This window comes from Solanum dulcamara, chromosome 4 (assembly GCF_947179165.1).
Source record: "Solanum dulcamara chromosome 4, daSolDulc1.2, whole genome shotgun sequence".
Lineage (NCBI taxonomy): Eukaryota > Viridiplantae > Streptophyta > Magnoliopsida > Solanales > Solanaceae > Solanum > Solanum dulcamara.
Window position 1 is genome coordinate 4,148,535 of NC_077240.1, and position 18,565 is coordinate 4,167,099.

At 32.7% G+C, this 18,565-nt stretch overlaps 1 protein-coding gene across 1 annotated transcript; it reads right to left on the bottom strand.

Moving 5' to 3' along the window:
* Positions 1-1,535: 1,535 nt before the first annotated feature.
* On the bottom strand, positions 1,536-8,237 carry LOC129885599 (RNA pseudouridine synthase 4, mitochondrial). Its single transcript, XM_055959931.1, has 10 exons — positions 7,698-8,237; positions 6,421-6,465; positions 6,124-6,264; positions 5,930-5,977; positions 5,769-5,849; positions 5,028-5,141; positions 4,820-4,921; positions 3,835-3,946; positions 2,736-2,782; positions 1,536-2,605 (listed from the first exon to the last, which is right to left on the bottom strand). The coding sequence occupies exons 1-10, from the start codon at positions 8,049-8,051 to the stop codon at positions 2,246-2,248; spliced, it is 1,404 nt and encodes a 467-aa protein (XP_055815906.1). The 5' UTR covers positions 8,052-8,237; the 3' UTR covers positions 1,536-2,245.
* Between the last annotated feature and the right edge of the window lie 10,328 nt (positions 8,238-18,565).

Sequence of the window (18,565 nt, forward strand, 5' to 3'; positions counted from 1 at the left end):
ACACCCCCAATAATCGACTAATTAAACACGATAAACGGATCTAACAGACACATGGAAGACGACCTTAACAATAAATCACATTCATCGATTTATTTGAAAGAGGAAGAGAGGGAATATATTATTTGAAATGGAGGAATATAGTATTACCAGTCGAGCTATTCTTTCCTATTATATTTTAACCTTAAATCACATTCTACATATGCAATTTGGACATTTAAGGCCGTTTGGTTATTGTATAAGGATTGAGTTATTTAAGTATGAAATATTATATAAGTTTTACCATGTTTAATAATATTTTTGTGTAAGGTATAAAATTCAACACACATAATACTATCTTTGGTTAGAAAATTAGAAAATCATATAAATAATACATGTATAAGTTATGAATCGATCTATGTATTATTTTATGCAAGATAGAAGATGAAATAAGTTATACCCGAATAACTAATACCTGAATAAAAATACAAATTGACAACTTTACCCTCACTCTCAATCAAATACTGATAACCATTGCAGCAATGAAGAGTTAAAAAATCAAGTCTTTAGTTTACAAAATGATTTGGGATTTCGGATTGGCTTGTTTTATTCCGACCCGCCGCCGGCGAGCTTCCGTCGAGGATAACGGTGAGAAGGATAAAGGTGTCAGCAGTTTGGAGTATAACAAGGCTTGGTTGCTTGCTGAGTCAGGAGCATGTGGTACTGAGTTGATTAATGCTGAGCCACGTTCGGTCCATTCCTCTTCTCTTTTAGGTTCAGTTTTTGCTCTCAGGTTAAGCTTGAGTCTATGAATGTTAATAGATGTTCTTCTGCTACTGTTTTGATGGTGAATTAAGATAATGGGTTAACTGATAATGTTTATTAATTTTTAATATTATAAACTTACACCAAAAAAATTATTAAATCCCGCATAACTAAATCCTACTTACTAATACATGCATAACTAATACATGTATTACTAATACCTGCATAACTCTAACCAGCAACCAAACGATCCCTTATGTTATTCTTGTAAAAGTAACATACCAGAAAATTTTTTGGTCCAAAGTGGACATTTTTTGGGGGGAATCGGACACAAATAAAAGGCTCGGAAATAAATTTGAACTTTACACCTCTATCAACAATAGTGTTAGGAACTCTATCAGTTAGGTAACACTCAATTCTCAGAAATCTTACTAACTTTCTCAAATGGGAAAAAACAACAGCAGGTATTCCCTGAAGAACTTAAATTATTCTTTCAAATGCCTTTTTAATAATATAAATACGATGATTAGCTCTAAACATATTATTTTTTAAACTGCATGAAAATCAAACTACTTGTCTCGGTGGTAAAACAACTCCTTTGTTCTGTTTTTTCTTTTCGCCCCTTAGTCATGGAGGAAATTTTGTCAACTGATTTTTAAAAAACAGATTAGGAGGAACGTCTTTAATCAAATGACAATGTTGTTGTCTGACTGGAAACCTACCGATGCACAAAATTGACTTTCAAACGTACAAGCAAAAATAATGCAAATTAAATAAATCATACCATTACAATTGGGTGGAAAAACAATAATACAGAAATTTAGTGTTATCATTTCCATGAATCTCCATCAAATGAAGTTGACAGCTTGGTCTTTTGATATTTTCAACCCAAATAAGAAAAAGAAGTCGTATAAGTTGGGAACATTAAGCTATTCTGGTGGGGTGATCTGACCTGGTTAATGGGCTGAGTCCTGGTTCTAGCCCAAGGACTAATGCCTAGCCCATTCAGTCTAGTAGTAAACTTGGACCTGAATTGATTTCAGGTCAAGGGTCGAGTTCAAGCTGGCCCAACCATACACAAGCTTTTGACCAACTGGTTTTCGAAAGTATTGCTATCAATATAAAACCACATGTTTTAGAACTTAAAACTCGAAAAAAATTGCCTAGAAATTGCCAGGGAACATTTACAGCACCAGCTCCAATCAAGATTCTGCCAACTTTCAGCGTAATGAAGTACGATCTCACTCTCCACAGTAGAAAGTCAATCGGCGAGATGAGCTTGTTAACTACAAGTGCATCATATTCGTGAATAATGGCTTTAAGATTTTTACACTTTGTCAGAAGTAAATCCTTGAGGAGAATGAAAGTTCACCAAGGAAACATCACCCCTTACCAATTTCTCTCGGGAAGAGGTAATAATATAGCCATATGTTCACCAGTTAGTATCCTCACTCCAGTTCTGTTGTGCACTTGTGCTCAGTAGAAAACATCATTCTAAGATAAATCAAGAACTCAAGCAATCCCAGCTTTTTTGCATGTGGAAGGGTAAAGGAGCAACCAGCTTGATACTTTCAACATCTACGAGATCAGCATCTGAAACTACTTGAGCTTGTTGCAAAGCTAGAGAAATATTGGGCAAAACCATCTCCTTACAGTGAAGATGAAGATGAGGCTGCTTGTCTGAAATACTTCCATTCCCTAAACGAAGGTTGAAAGGATCTGGGTTTTGCCAGGGAATTTGCACACCTGGGTTCCACGCTGAAGTGGGCAAAGGCAGATGTTTCAGCTTTCTATGAGCTTGCCAACCATACTTGTAATCTCCAACTATTGGAGTTCCTAATGCCTCAGCACAATGAACGCGCAACTTCAAAACAGAGGGTGAAATATCAGTTTAATATTCACTAGCCTAACTTTATCCAAAAAAAATAATTAAAAAATCACTAGGTTAACATATAAACTTGAAGCTAGCATTACAGAGAAGCAGTTTCCTGTACCTGGTGCTTTCTGCCGGTAAGTGGAGACAACTCTAGCCATGTGTAGCCTGGAATTCACCAAAAAAAGAAGAATATGTCCATAAACAAAGATGCTTCAGAAGATATGAGAGTTTATTTCTTAAAACGAATAACTTTCTCTCGACCAAATCAAGCAACCATTTCTCTATAAATGTTGGTGTACAAATCCAACTAACGCAAGCTAAGCTAGCAACTATCTTTGGCCATTGGCACATGCATGTTGTACAAGTAACAGAAAAACTAAGAATGATTTGACAATACGTGCCCAGGTGTATTCTGCAATTAAATCTATCCTCGAATAAGTATGTTAATGGAAACGTTTTTCCCATTTCCCAATACATAAAATCCATGCTATGTCAACAAGCAGCTCAACAACAGCACCTAAAAATTTTAACTATCCGAGACCTATATGTGTTGCCTTTGTCTTGAACTACTCAAAACTGAAAGTCACGGCTTATTCTTTGAAATGATTTTTAAAAAGTTCTCCTATAGATTATTCTTCAGGTCCGGGTGATGAAACTTGCACACTTCACACAGTCATTTCAGAATTCAATTTTTAAAGAGAAAGATGTTAAGAAGTTGTTGGACCAATTTGTAAATCACCTTGTTCCTTAACTGATTGTGCCTAGTCAAACTTAATTGCTCAACTGGAATAAGAGGAAGTACGATATTTTCCTATTTGTACCAGACTCCCTGCACCACACTTTAAGCCTATGTTGCTTGGACTCTCCAAAAATGTTGTCGTACCCGTCTCGGATCCTCAAAAAAATGCATAGCTTTTGGAGGATCTGAGACACACCTCAATATTTTGGAAGAGTCTAAGCAACATAGCTTTAAGCCCCTCCCCTGCCGAACCACCTTAGCAAAAGAAGAATTACACTCTTCACGAGAACTTCGGTGGAAACTGCTGTGTGTGTCTGTTGGAAAGAGAGTAAGTTATATCGTTGATCTGTGTAATTTATAAGAGCTACATAACTAAAAGATGTATTGGGAGGTTACCAAGAATAATCAACCACATTTAATCTTATCTAGTTCCATGCCTTTGTTTATGTAGGTATTCAGGATAGCATTCAGAACTAACCTTTCTCGGAGCATCCAATGATGCGATACTCTGTTACAGCATACTGTGCCGATGGTGCTCTGACATCAGACATAATTGTGATGCGCTCAGATTTCCCGTTGTCTAACACCAGCTGAGAGAAGGAAAGCTAAGAAATCCATCTTACAGAAAACTTCTCCTTTAGCAAAAAAATGTTTATCAATGCATCAAGCAATTGATGCAGGAGAAACAAGAGAGCAGTTTGAATTTCTGTTATGAAATCCCCCCTACCCGGTCCCACATATGCAACTCTACAGCCCCAGCACAGATAAATTAGAGTAAATTTGGGGGTCAATTAACGCGAATTGAAGTCCATCTCGGATTAGCATTTACATGATTATAATGAAGTCTTAACGAAGTCCTTAAATTTATTTCAGGATAAACCTTTTAACTTTTCATTTGTTGATATCTAATCCATTCTTTTTGATAAAGATATCCAAGGCATCAGTTATAAGGTTGCTAAACTCTCGTATATGTCTAGAATAAACTCAGGCTTCAATAACACTTCCAGAAAAAGAAAAATTTATTGGGCATCCCCCTTCCCCATTTTCCTATTTATTATAGAACTCCCCTAAAATTGTCTTAAAAGATAAATTATTTAGTATTGGGATGAACATGCTCAAATAGACTAGAATGAAAATGGAATATTCATACAGCCGATTGCAACTAATTTGGGATTGAAACATAGTTTTTTTTTTCTGACCGTGGTGTCCGGGCCAGCTTTCATGTGCCTCAATTAATTCCACGAGATACCTGCCACCTCCCACCAGCAACAAGTACCAGGTAACTCTGTCCACCAAGGCTAGGACAAATGGGAAATCACCGGGGGTTTTTTGTCTCCGCTGAGTTTTGAACCTGAGACCTTAGGGTGCTCAACCACTTCATTGACCACTAGGCCACACCCTTGAAACATAGTTGAGTGCTAGATAGTTTCTGTAAGATTGATTGATACATCAGTTTGCCTAACCTTTCCTAGTGGTGCTGATATTATCCCTCCGGAGCGTCTCGGACATCCTATGACAAGTGCCCAGTACTTCTTCTGCAAAATTCTTTTCTTGCTTTCAAGATCCTTTCAGAAGATAAAGGCAATATATCAGGTTTGGAAAAGAAAATCAATTGGGAAATGCAATCATTAGTAAGTTCACCATTATATATTGCAGGGAGTAACAGTATACCTCATTTTGCGAGTCAAATGTTTTCTCACGGAAGATCGAATGCAGAGCTGAAGCACTTAATTGTGTTCTTCCCATCACCAATAGTCCACTGCAGTCTCTATCCAGTCTGTGTACCTAATAAACAATAAGCTTGTCCGCAACAGGACAAACAGACACAAGATTCACCAAAAGGGTACTCAACCCAGAAAGACAAACGAGAGGACATTTAGAATGCCTTCTAACATAAGTAGCGGAAGAAAGGGAAGAGCAATTAGAGTAACTTGACACATGGAAGAGAGATTTTCTAATTGTATAATATCCATGAAACTCGAGTCAAACAATATGGAAATCTTCCAATAAAATCTATGGTTTCATGTGCACATTTTCTAGACTTTAGCTATAGATTGAGACGTTCTTCCTCAACATTCAACCATAAAGACTGGACAACAATTTTTTTCCATTGCATGACATGTACACATGCAAAGCCTATAACCTGGCAAAAGAACTTCCTTATTCTGCTTCCATTCTATGCACATATTTCTTTTCACAATAATGAATAGAAAATGCTGCGGAAGAATTAAATAAAATCAGCTTCAACTACTTGCTAAAGCAATAAAAAGAAGAAGAAGAAACAGAAAATAAATAAATAAATTTTTCATGGTACATCCTAGGTATTAGCATTGTGCTTTGAAGCACATACTAAAGAAAGAAGAAAAGGGAATTGATTTGAAAAAATATTAACGCAAAAACCATGAAACCTACCAGGCGAGGGGCCTCAGAGTACTCATGTCTCATATACTTAGCAGCAAGTTCATCTAAACTCCGTTTTATGCCAATTCCACCCTGTCCAAAGTTCCATTTGCTGTAATAAGAATATTAACTCTCACAATCCAATAAAAAGAACTTGGGTGTTGACAACTAACCTGAACTGGCATTCCTGGAGGTTTATTGACCACAATAATTTCTGGATCCTGAAATTTTACAGGAAAACAGAAGTGCATCAGAATCAAAAAGCACATAGGTTTGATATGTTCCCCTTCATATGCAATGGTTTAGATTGGGGGTCGCAGCAAGTTAAAGAGTTGGGAAGTCCAGAAATCAACTATAGATTGCAGACCTTATACAATTCGAGGCTATGCACAAACTTCCTTTCTTCTTCACTAGAAGGGTAATCAACTACTTTCTCGGAGGGAAACTTCTGAACAGTTCTCGGAAGAAATATTCGATCTCCAACATTCATTGATTCCTTCGCAGAAACCTGCCGAAAACATGATATATTAGATTACAACATTGAAAATGTAAAAATTGGTCTGATAGCAGTCAAATACATCTCATGGAGATGTCAGTAGAAAGACTTGCAAAATCCCTTATGTAAGAATCAACAGCTAAATGCCAAAAGAGAAACAAACCATACCCTCTTGGGCCGCTGTTCTTCAAAATTAGAAGAGTCTCTTCGAACCTGCAGAAACAATAATGTTAAATCAACCATGTGACATAAAAGAAGAAATGTTATAAGTACTTCCTTTTAAGTAATTCTTGTCAATATTCTTGACGAAGGCTTGTAATTGAGAATAATGTGCTCATCCCTGACATTGGTTTTTAACATTTCAAGAGAAAAAGAGATCTCTAACTTAAAAGTATGTGTTTATCAACAAATTCTATATACAAATTTTGCAGCATTCAGTCTTGTATTACTTTTGGAAGTTAGAATACCTACTAATAATCACAGACTTCGTCAGGAAATAATCTGCAGAATTAGAAATCTAGAGTGAGATCATACACATGCTAAATCAAGTTCTGTTCTCCATCTCTCTCGCTTCCCTAGATTTTCAGCATATGTACAATAACCAACAACGATGGTCGATGCCTTCTCACAACAATGTTAAAAAATGGATTCTCTTTACCAAAGTATGCCAGTCAAAAAGATGAAAATACAAGTTAAAATATGATAATTAGTGCCATGAGGAATTGTAAGTATCAATTACGAGCATTGCCGTCTACTATAACAAAATTCCTATGGTTCCTCACAAAACATTACCCTATAATGATGCAATGCTATTCGCAATATGCAACTTAAAGAAATGACATTTGGTACAGAGGACGAAGGAAATTGGACGGGTCACCCATGTGGGTCAACCCGGATCCATGAGAGATTAAATATATAATTATGTATGATGTATATTAATAAATATAAAGGGAAAAGACACAATCATTTGAATGGAAAAAACACAACTATTTGAATGGAAAAGACAACTATTTAAATAGTTATTTCCCTTTAGGCTTATAAAAGATTTCTGTTGAAAAGAAACAACACATCTTTTCATTACTAGAATCAGAAAGAAAAAGTTCCTTCTTACTTCATATTCCTGTAAAGTTCCACGTGAAGATTCTTGAGAAGATTTCTTCTACGAAAAGAAGTTGGAACTATTCTATGACAAGGAATGATTTATAGACTGTGATTCTTTGATGTAGTTCATGTCTATGTATGATTATACTATTAAACTAGTGAAACAAATTCAATGATCCTGCAAACTATGTGTTTGATTAGATTCTTCAAAGGAAATTAATGGAATTTAGGCAAAAATTTGTAGCTTTAACGTATTTTACACACCATTAATTGACACGATTCTAGAATCAATAATCTGTAAAGAAACATAACAAAATAGTTAAAGATCGTAACATAATTAGAACCTGTCTTAAGCGAAAAAGCTTTTGCACTAGGGACTTCGGCAACTCAGGGCAGCAACGCTGAACCCATTTGAGTGCTGTCATGGTGTTGGTTGAATTCTCCTTGACATCCATTTTAACTCCGGCGAGCTCCCTCCCTAAAGTAGCACCGTTGACGGTGGCAGTGAAGAGTGGTAGAGTTAACCACTTGCCTTTCTCATTTTCATTCCTCTTACAGACTTGTGCTTCACTTACGGTGGTGAGGTAGTGACACTGGAACCGGTAAAAAGCTGAGCACAGTGTCTGGACTTCGTCGGAGGAGGGGGACAGCTGCCGAGAGCGGTGGCCGACTCGCCGGAGTAGCCACGTCCCTGCCATGACGGTGGTTCTTTGTGAAATTCGGGCTTTCGTAAACACCAGAGAGGGGTTTTAACGGATTTGAACAATTTGATTTGACCTACGACTAGGGAAATTTCCGAAATGATCCTGAACTTCTGAATCGATGTATGATTTCGTCCTTAAAACTAATCTTCAATTCAATTGTTTCCCCAATTTTCAAAAAGTTGCTTCTCAAAGTGTTGCTGTTTTAGAGCCCTTTGATTAACTTATAAGGTGATTTTAAGTTTTTTTTTAGGGTTTGACTGATTTATTTAAAATCATTTAAAATAAGGCTCAATAAATAATTGGATTTATTTAGATGAATTTATTTTAAATAGCTTATAAATCAAAAATTATTTTTTAAAAAACTTATAAGCAGTTTTCAATTTATAAGCTACTTAAAATAAGCTCATCCAAACAGACTATTACTTTCATTGGGTTCTCATCTAGTTTTCACTACATACAAAAGCGCGTGCAAGTACAGATCCAATATATATTATTTTATTTATATCATTCTATGTGGACACGAAGAGAATTAGGAGAATTAATCAAAATTCTATATAATTTTTAAATATTGCAATGCTTCTAACATAATTTTTAAATAATATATGTTACTCACTTTTGTCTCAATTTATGTGGCACATGTGAAACTTTGAGAGTCAACTAAATTTTCATATGTTTTTTAAATATTTTAATTTATTAATTTTTGTTATTTATAATGTTCTTAATTAATATAATTTTCAAACAATATATGTTCTCTTGTCTCGCGCGCATGTGGCACATGTGAAAATTTGAGAGTTAATCGAATTTATTATGTTTTTTTAAATATTTTTAAGTTGTTAATTAATTATTGTGATTTATAATACCTTTAACATAATTTTCAAATAATGTATGTTATTCCCTTGTTCCAATTTATGTGTCATAGTTAAAATTTTAAAAGTTAATCAAAACGTAATTTTTCAGTAATATATGTTACTCCATTTGTCCCAATTTATGTGGCACGTGTGAAATTTGGGAGGTAATCAAATTTTTAATATGTTTTTCAAATATTGTAAGTTATTAGTTATTGTAATATATAGTACTCTTAATATAATTACGTAAATTTTAAATAACATACTATAGTACTATTTTTTTGTAATTTTTAAATACATAACATAATATAAGAAAAGTAAGACAAATAAATTAATATAAAAGAAATCTTAAATATATAAATAGAAGAAATTAAAGGAGAAGGGCAAATTGGTCATTTGACCGACTAACGCTAAGCTCTTCTATTCGCTTCTATATTATAGAGTAATATCTACTTTAAAACTCGGCTAATTTGAAATTACATCTACTTTAGAATACGACTAATTAGAAATTACTTTAGAGGAAAACGATCTTTTTAAATGAATTTTATTTTTGAACCCGAACCTCTAGTGTAACTTGTTCTTAATTAAATGAAACCTTGTTTTCTAGTGTTTATTTGAAATGACAGCTAAACTACATAAATTGGATTCATTAGGCAAAGTATTTATTCAAATTGGATTCAATACAAACTATTTATCTAAATTGGACTCATGGCCCAAACTGTTTACCCGCCTACCCCTTGTTCTATTTACTGAACCACTACTTGTTCATCCTTGATATCATCGGAGACATATAAACTTTGATGGTATCTATATACTTTGATGGTATCAAACAATAATTTAATAGTCTTTTTACTGAAAACACTGCATGTTATATATATACTTTAATGGTATCAAGAAGTAGCTGAGTAATGTTCTTTTTGATACCATCGGGGTATACATATACTTCGATCCGATGGTATCAAGCAGTAAACGCGAATTAGTAATTAAAAATAGTGGGGTGGGATATGAAAGTAAGGGGTAGCCGCTTGTAAATAGTTTTTCTTTTGGGGTACAAGTGTTCTTTTCCCTTAAATATTTTATTCGGTTTAATTTGTTTGTCTTACTTTTCTTTTTGTTCTATTTTAAAAAAATATATATTTACTTAATTTTAGCAATTCTTTGATTTTAACTTTCTACATGTCATTAAAGGACATTATTTTGATACATTCTACGTATCTTTTATTTAAAAGTACAAGAGTCAAAAGTCTCTTTTATTTTCTCAAATTTTATGTTAAATTAAAGCCAGACAAATTTAACTAAGGGAATAGTGTGCAGGGCAATCTAGCCGTAGAAAACTAAAAAGTGACATAGTAACAACTATAAATCATATAGTTGAAAATTCGGCGAAATGAGTATACATTTTCAACGATTGATAGCAAATATCAAATACGGCAACTAATTAATTATGATATACGTATTATCTTTGCCTGCTATATACGTAGTTAAAGAAGTTCCACACCATTGAATAACAATATTATATGATAGTGTTTAATTTCTTTACATTGGTCTACGACAAGGAAGCAATATAGTAGCAGCCTCCTCCACTGTAGCATACATGAAGAATATAGTAGTACCTAATTATACAAACGATGCACGCATATTAAATACATCAAGTGTTTGACATAATCCACAATTTAATGGTAAAAGTAACACGTAAACTTTTTTTTGTCTTCTCAAGAATTGTTGAGTTTTATTGATAACTTACGTACTTGTTGCACTAGAGTAGTATAGTACAGTATTATATATTTCTTGACTTTTGCATGATATGAACCACTAATAAACTTGTTAAAACAACGTTGGTCATAATTACTTGTGTCCCTCACCCGGACTTGGACCAGAATGTCCAACATCAACAACAATAGGTTTCTCAAAATCTTCATAGTCATGATGGCCAATTCCCGGACTAGGCCCGGAGTTTTTCACCACAACATGAAAGTTAGACTTTATAAATGGCCTAGCTTCCGTAGCACGAAACAAAACGGAGCTCAGCAAAAGGAGATGAAGAAAGAAGAATATTGTGACGTATTGAATTATAATCCGAGCCATGACAAGGGTATATATTCGATCTTTTATTACGTAGTTTTTCTCTCTTTGAGGTTGTAAGAATGGTGATGCTATAAAAAAAAATCCTTGCATGGGTATTTATACAAAAATGAATGAGGAATTTGCATGTAATCAATAGGGACATAAGTTTTGACTTAGAATGTTGACAAGTAGCCAAATCTTGAGTAAAGAAAAATGGTACATTACCCAAAGAGTGTATTTAAGAATGTGAAGTAAAAGATTTTGTTTGGAAGATGACTCCATCAATAAGGTAAGATAAAAAGGTAGTATTAAAATTTGTTTATAGAGTATAATACTATCTTTTAAACTTCATTTGTCAACATTTTGTTAAATTTCATGTTACGTGGCACCTAATAAGTTGCTGTATGTTTGAGCATGAAATATGTCATTTTCTAAGAGAATATTGATAAACTTTGGTAGCTAGAGATTATTACTATATTGGAGGAGCTCATTTCATTGCTGTTTAAACAAGAAGACCACTATTAAATATATCTAGAGAGAGACAAATCATTATGTCGATTTTGTAAATGAAGAATACAAACATGATGAAGATTTGATAATCTGGAAAAATGTGCTAGGATATGGAGCTTTTCTTTTGGCAGACCTAAGGAACGTTGCTTTTAAAAGATTGTAAACTTATTTAATTTTTTCTCGATATAACAAAAAAAAAATCGTAGCAAATTTCCTTTGAGAGGTGATCAAGGCTTTATGTTTTTTTCATAAACGTACTAAAAACACCAAAAAAATAAAAACTAATTAATTAACAAAGAAAAAAAATCCCGAAACATGGATGATTTCACTTAATTAACAAGTCAAAATGAACAAACCCCTATTAATTAAAACTGAATAACCATTGCTTCGAACGAAATAGCCACAAAATGAAATTGATACCTAATTATTTGATAATTAAAATGGTATTAATAACGATTTTTAATGGTTAAAGAGGCTAATATAAGCTAATAATCAGTATATTTATGTTATTTTCTCAAAAAACTTGCAGTATGCTTAGCATGAATTATACAACAGTCATGCATCTGTCCACGAAGATTGAGCTGTTGCACAAGGTTCAGAAATTGTCGTCAGTTGTTACTCGATGATAATAATGGACAATTAATATAAAGACTTTATGAACATAATTTGTGGATCATATCCCTTGATATATACATAGGTATAATACTTTTTTTATTTCGTTCCTATTTACATGTCCTCCTTATTAAAAATAGATATTTTTAATACTTGTTATTTCACAAAACGAATACATAAATACCATTATTCTTCTTATTTTATTCTTGAGAATTATTAGCCTCGAAAATATGTATTTGACTAAAAAAAATAAGTAATTATTTCATGTTCATTGTAATTACTTCATATTAATTAATTACTCCCACCATTATACTCTTTAAAATCTGATCTTCAAAAAGGAATCTCAACAAACAAACTAAAAATAAAAGATGGAGAAAAAAATAAAAATTGTCTCGAAAGTTGAAGCTTCTTGAAAGATGGAGAACACTAAATAAGGGTGTAATGATAAATTTATTTAATTTTGAACGTGAAATCTAAAATAGTGACAACTTAACTAAATAGTAGTACTTTCTTTATCTAAAAATGGTTGTCCATTATTGACTAAACACAGGAATTAAGAAGTAGTAAATGATAGCGATAATTTTATCAAATCATTCTTGTTAAACACAATTCACCTAAACATTGAAAAATGAATAACATTTAATAGTAAGGATAAAATAGAAACATCATATTAAATTATTCATTGATTTTATAAACTGAATAAATATTATTGAATATCTCAAAATATTATAATGGACAAGTAAAGATAAACTGTGAAAGTAAAGAACAGTGGGAGTAGCACTTGACCTTCTTGTTGAAAGGCATCTAAATTTCATTGATTCACAAACTTTTTTACTAAAAGTTTTAATACTCAAGGTTACTAAGTTCCAACAACTTTAAGTGTTCCAAAATCATCTTTTCCGATGGTGTGGCCAGTAGAACACAACCGAAAGCAATGATAAATTCATTTATATTTTGTCTTAATTCATATTGTTCAATTGCATGTTTATTATTTATTTCTTGCAAGTTAATTTATTATATTCTCATAATAACGTCAATTCGATCCATGTGTCTTTAAATTACGTATATAAATTCAGATGTATTCTTGAAAAATTTATTAGAGTATTAATTTATTATTATTACTCCCTAATTAAGAGTAGTGAATGGTTGGTACACCCTAATTCACAAAGAGGGAGTGGTTTTAAGAAGCAATGTACCCAGCCATGTTATTGAAACTTGCAAGTCGTTAAAAGTTAAAAGGAGAAAGGACTTTGGGATAAATGGCAGACCAACTAATTATCACTGTTTTAACATGAAAATTGCAACCCCTTTAACCTTTTTGGCCGTTAAGATCTCACCATTTTTTTGGGGTACAATTAAGATCTCACCATTTAATAATCATGTGAGTTAGAGAATTTAGGAAAAGGACCTAACTCATTTTATTCCACAATGCAACTCAACCAGTACACAATAATTCATGTTTAATGTTACTTTTTTATTAAATTAAAGTTCGATCAATATATTTTATATTTTTTATTATTATGAATTTTTGCTTATTTGGTAAGACTATACAAAGAATTAAGACAATTTTGATAGTTTTCACAACTTATGAAATTTTTATGTTAATGAGCAAAAAATATAATTTAAAAATTCAAATTGCATGTCTAAGCAAAATTCAACTCTATCTCATATGATTTCATATCATGATTTCATCTTACTTGATAAATTTATAAAAATTGTAACTTTAACAACCATCAACAAAGATAATTTAGTAAAACAAACCGTTAATGATTGCTAAAGAAGCCTACCATTTTAATAAAAGACTAGGTCTCATTTGTTTGCACTTAATAAAGGTCTGAATGATTCATTTTGAATCTTGTAGTTACAAAATTCAATATCCTCCTCTTTTTAAATATGCTTTGAGATTAGAATGATGGTTAGTTACTTTCTTATTTAAATTACATATTTATGATGTTTAAATATAAATAAATTATATAAATAAATTATGCACATTAAAAAATAAATAATTTTAATTATTCAGTGTTCGGACCTACATAAACATCTTAATTATTTAGATTCAGACGTCTTAACGTTAATGAAAATAAATTAAGGTTTTGGGCTTATGCAATTCAAACATTTGCAAAGGGTAAATTATAGTATATTTTACCTAAATCTCATAGTGAAAAGGCTCAATTACAACTTATTCATACTTTTTCTTAAATTACCCGATCTTCCTGATTTTTTTCAGATTTCTGATACATTAGTAATACGTCTGATACATCATAATAATTAAAGCTGCTGATTTTTTTATGGAAAGGTAACGTAAATCAAGTTAAGTTTCCTTCTTTCAATCAATTACTTAGCTAAATAAGGAAATTAACCCCCACAAAGCGTAACAGTTATGAGAGACTTGAAAAATTCAAAAAACAGAGCATAGGATCGTACCAAACTTTAATCCAAAATTCGAAAATCATCAAGCAATTCGAGATGAATATCCCGATTCTACTAAGACATTCTAGAATTTGGCAAACCGAGGTGAGGTATGAACGATACAAAATTAATGGAATCATAATGGGGGACAATATATCTTTTGTAAATCTAGAATCAGCAATTGCTACTGAATTGACCATAGATGAATCAGTGAAAAATATTGAAATCTGATACATCGTTCAAGGTAATTCGTCGCCAATGATTATTCGTAATGATATGGGTGTTAATCTTTACATAGAGTTGAAAAAAAGCGAGCCTAGATTCGTAATGTATCCTTTATGCATAACAACATGTGATAGAAAACGATGTAAGATAGAAGCATTCAACGCTACCTATGGAGCAATTGTTTGTGTCGAAGCAAACACGAATGATTCACAAATTTTTGATTTAGAAGAATCTGATAATGCTACAACCTGTTATATACCAAAATTGGATGTGACAAACTATATAACTGATATAATTGGTGTGGACATGAAGGAGAAGCAATTGTATAAGGACAAAACAATACTAGTTGTTGTAATGGCCAAATACAAAATTGATAATGGATTCAATTTCAAAGTTAAAAGATCTGACAGTAAAAGGTATGGGCATTTGTTGATTTTGAAAATTTAATTTTTATTTTATAGTCATGATACATACTAATTATTATGTATCAAGTACAGCTAAAAAATATTTTGCTGTCAATATGTACTTTTATTTGGTCATATTATATATGAATCTCTGTGTATCTGATACATATTAATATTTTTTCCTAAAAATGTGAAGTTATGTGTTAATATGCTATTGAGACGACTATTGTTGGAGAATGAAAGCATCATGTAGGAAAAAATTCTATATATTCAAAGTGAGATATTTCAATAGTGAACATTTATGTTCTTAAGAGATAGAATTTTCAACAAAGTTCATGTTACAAAGGCTTTTGTTAGTGCATTCACTATATCTAAATTGGTTAATCATAAGAGAATTCACACCCCTAATGATATACGAGATGATATTAAAGCAGTCTATTGGGTTGATATTACCTATCAACAAGCATGGCGTGCAAAAGAATATGCTTTGGAGATGTTAAGGGGAAAACCTCCTGATGAATATAAATAGTTGCATGTATACATACATATGCTAAAAATCATATATCCAAATTCGTACATAAGTATGCACAAGTCACCAATTGATAAGTTCATATATCTATTCATAGCGTTAAGGCCATTGATGAAGGGTTTTCAATTTTGTAGAACTGTAGTTGTTGTTGACGGTGCTCATCATGATGGACCTTATAAAGGGACATTTGTACCAGCTAGCACACTTGATGGGGCAAGTATCACTTTTTAATACTATTGTATATTGAATAGCAATGTATCATCTCATTTGACATATTTATTGTGAATCTGATGAATTCTAATAATTATTTTATGGCTGTTAATAATTTTTTAGGTTGCATATTGCCATTGACGTATGGTTTTGTTGATACTGAAAGTGATTCAATATGGTCGTGGTTTTTCCAGCACTTCAAAGATGCATTTGGTGATAGGGACAATATGTGTGTTGTATCATATAGGAACGAAAGCATAATGAAGAGTGTAAGTATTGTATTTCCCAATGTCCCTCACTTTGCATGCATATGACATATATGAAAAAATGTGTGTACTAACTACATGAGGTGCAAAACTATACTAAGTGACCTCTTCTACTCGAAGGCCAAGGCATACCAAAAAGATGAATTCGAAAAATTAATGACAAAACTTAAAAAAATTAATCACCAGGCGATAGAGTATTTGAAAAATGTGGGGTACAAAAAGTTGTCAAGGGTTTATGCAACTGTCAACAGGGGAGAATGATGACTTCTAACATCGCAGAATGTATCAATGGATATCTTGTTGAAGCACGAGAGCTGCCTATAATTAATTTTTTTGAGGAGATAAGAATGTTATTTGGTGCTTAAACTGCAAAAATAGGAAAATAGCAACTTATACAAAAAATATTTTTGGTAGAAAATTCGAAGATATCCTAGTAGTAAACACTATGAAGTGTTTGAGAATGAAGGTACACACCAACAATTTTAAGAAGATATCTACTTAATACATAGTGGTTTTTTTTAGTTCTATATTCATATCTGTGATAATTATTTTCTGCAGGTTGTTGCTTCATCAGAATATCTACATTCTGTTTATGAATCAGGTAGAAGATACATTGTGTGTCTTGAAAGAAAAACATGTAATTGTGGTAGGTTTCAACTAGACGAGATACCATGTCCACACGCAATTGCAGTGTTGAAGAGCAAGAACATTACAGACATGCACCCATATTGCTCTGATTACTATAATCCAGAGGCGTTGGCAAATATTTATGAATTGTCAATGGTTCCAATGCCAGCTATGAAAGATTGGTCTGTTCCAAAAAATTTTTGGAAGAATTTGTCTTGCCACCAAGATACAAAAGATTGTTAGGAAGATCAAAGAAAAGAAGAAAAAAGAAGTCTAGTAAGAAGCTAAGAATGAACGCAAATTGTTGTGGTCGTTGTGGCCATGAAAGCCATAACAGAAGGACTTTTAATTTCATTCCCAATGAGAAATAATATTTTGATTTCTAGGATATATTCGATTTGGATCATGTATGTCACGCCCCGAGAGGGTACCCTAGGCGTGGCCGGCACTCAGAAACCATCTTTGGCTTCCGAGAGAACCACTTGGTCTCATTACTCATTTGTTCATCAGCGGAAGACTTAATAATACTAATGTGGGATTGTCATAATCAAAGGAAAAATATATAATTCTTAGAAGAAGTAGTTTCTAAGGAGAACTACTCCGATTACATCATCAGACTCTGTCTATGAAGCCTCTAATACTCTTAGATGGTGCCAATGACATGTCCATGGCTACCTCAAAAGAAACATCACACTCAACAATAATAAAAGGATAAGGAGTTCCTTCGAATACAAGAAGGACTCACCAAATAGCTGAAAAGAAATGATCTTCAACGATGCGCCTGTTGAGGATCTCTAACACCTGTATCTGCATCATAAAACGATGCAGGTCGAATGACGTCAGTACGTGGAATGTACGAGTATGTAAAATGGCAGGAAGGTAAGGACAGATATCAAGAAACTCCTCTCAAGAAAACTCAGCTCAGAACTCAACATCATCTCAACATGAATATGTAATGCAAGTTTAAAATATAATAATAAAAATAATAGTAATAAGCAATGCTTACTCAGTTGGGAGTTTCTCTAACCGACAACCATCACTTATGAGCTAGCGATGATATAACGAAGTGATGTCGTTGCCACATCCATCCAATACCTTGCCAGGGTAAAGGACATCACCATCTTGGATCCATTCATCAAAGTCCTCTTTTTGGGACTTAAGAGGCATAGCCTCCATCCTATGCTGGCTACGTAGTTCTGGGGTTTGAGTCAATTAAACTCTTACCCAACTCGGTGCTCAATACTACTCCCAAAATATGTGCTCATATTAAACTCATAATCTAGTCTCATTGGACTTTAATTTAAATCATCAAACTCATCTCATTTCATGTTCATCAATCATTATACTTCCAAAAACATCATTTACATCTCATCAAAACATCTTGCTCAAAATATCATTTTCTCAAATTCATTCAAATTCAACTCTTTTGCTCTTTCAAAACTCAATAAAATACATATATAGTATTAATTCATATAACTCTCTTTTTATCAATAAAAATAAAAAAAAAGCCAACATCTTTACTCAAAACATGTGTAAAAATATTCATGAACATCAAATCAATTAGGATTCATGGGAAAGTAGCCATGAACAATAATTCCAATAATATGAGAGATAACAATAATAATAATATTAATGCATAAATATATCTAACTCAATAGAAGAAGAAATAATTCATTTAGAATTCAAGATTTGGATAAAACTCAACTATAACTCAATTATAATGAATTTAAATATTGGGCGCATGGACGAACTCAATCCGATGCTATGAAAGCCTTACATACCTTAAATCCGAAGGTTTACTCCGAAT

Bases quoted from the DNA above. Each gene is read 5' to 3' on its own strand.
- LOC129885599 (XM_055959931.1), bottom strand. From the start codon at position 8,051: ATGGCAGGGACGTGGCTACTCCGGCGAGTCGGCCACCGCTCTCGGCAG. The intron at 5,978-6,123 runs GTCTGCAATCTA...GTAAAATTTCAG, and splicing joins ATAGCCTCGAATTGTATAAG to GATCCAGAAATTATTGTGGT. The intron at 5,142-5,768 runs GTAGGTTTCATG...ATTGTTTATTAG, and splicing joins ACTCTGAGGCCCCTCGCCTG to GTACACAGACTGGATAGAGA.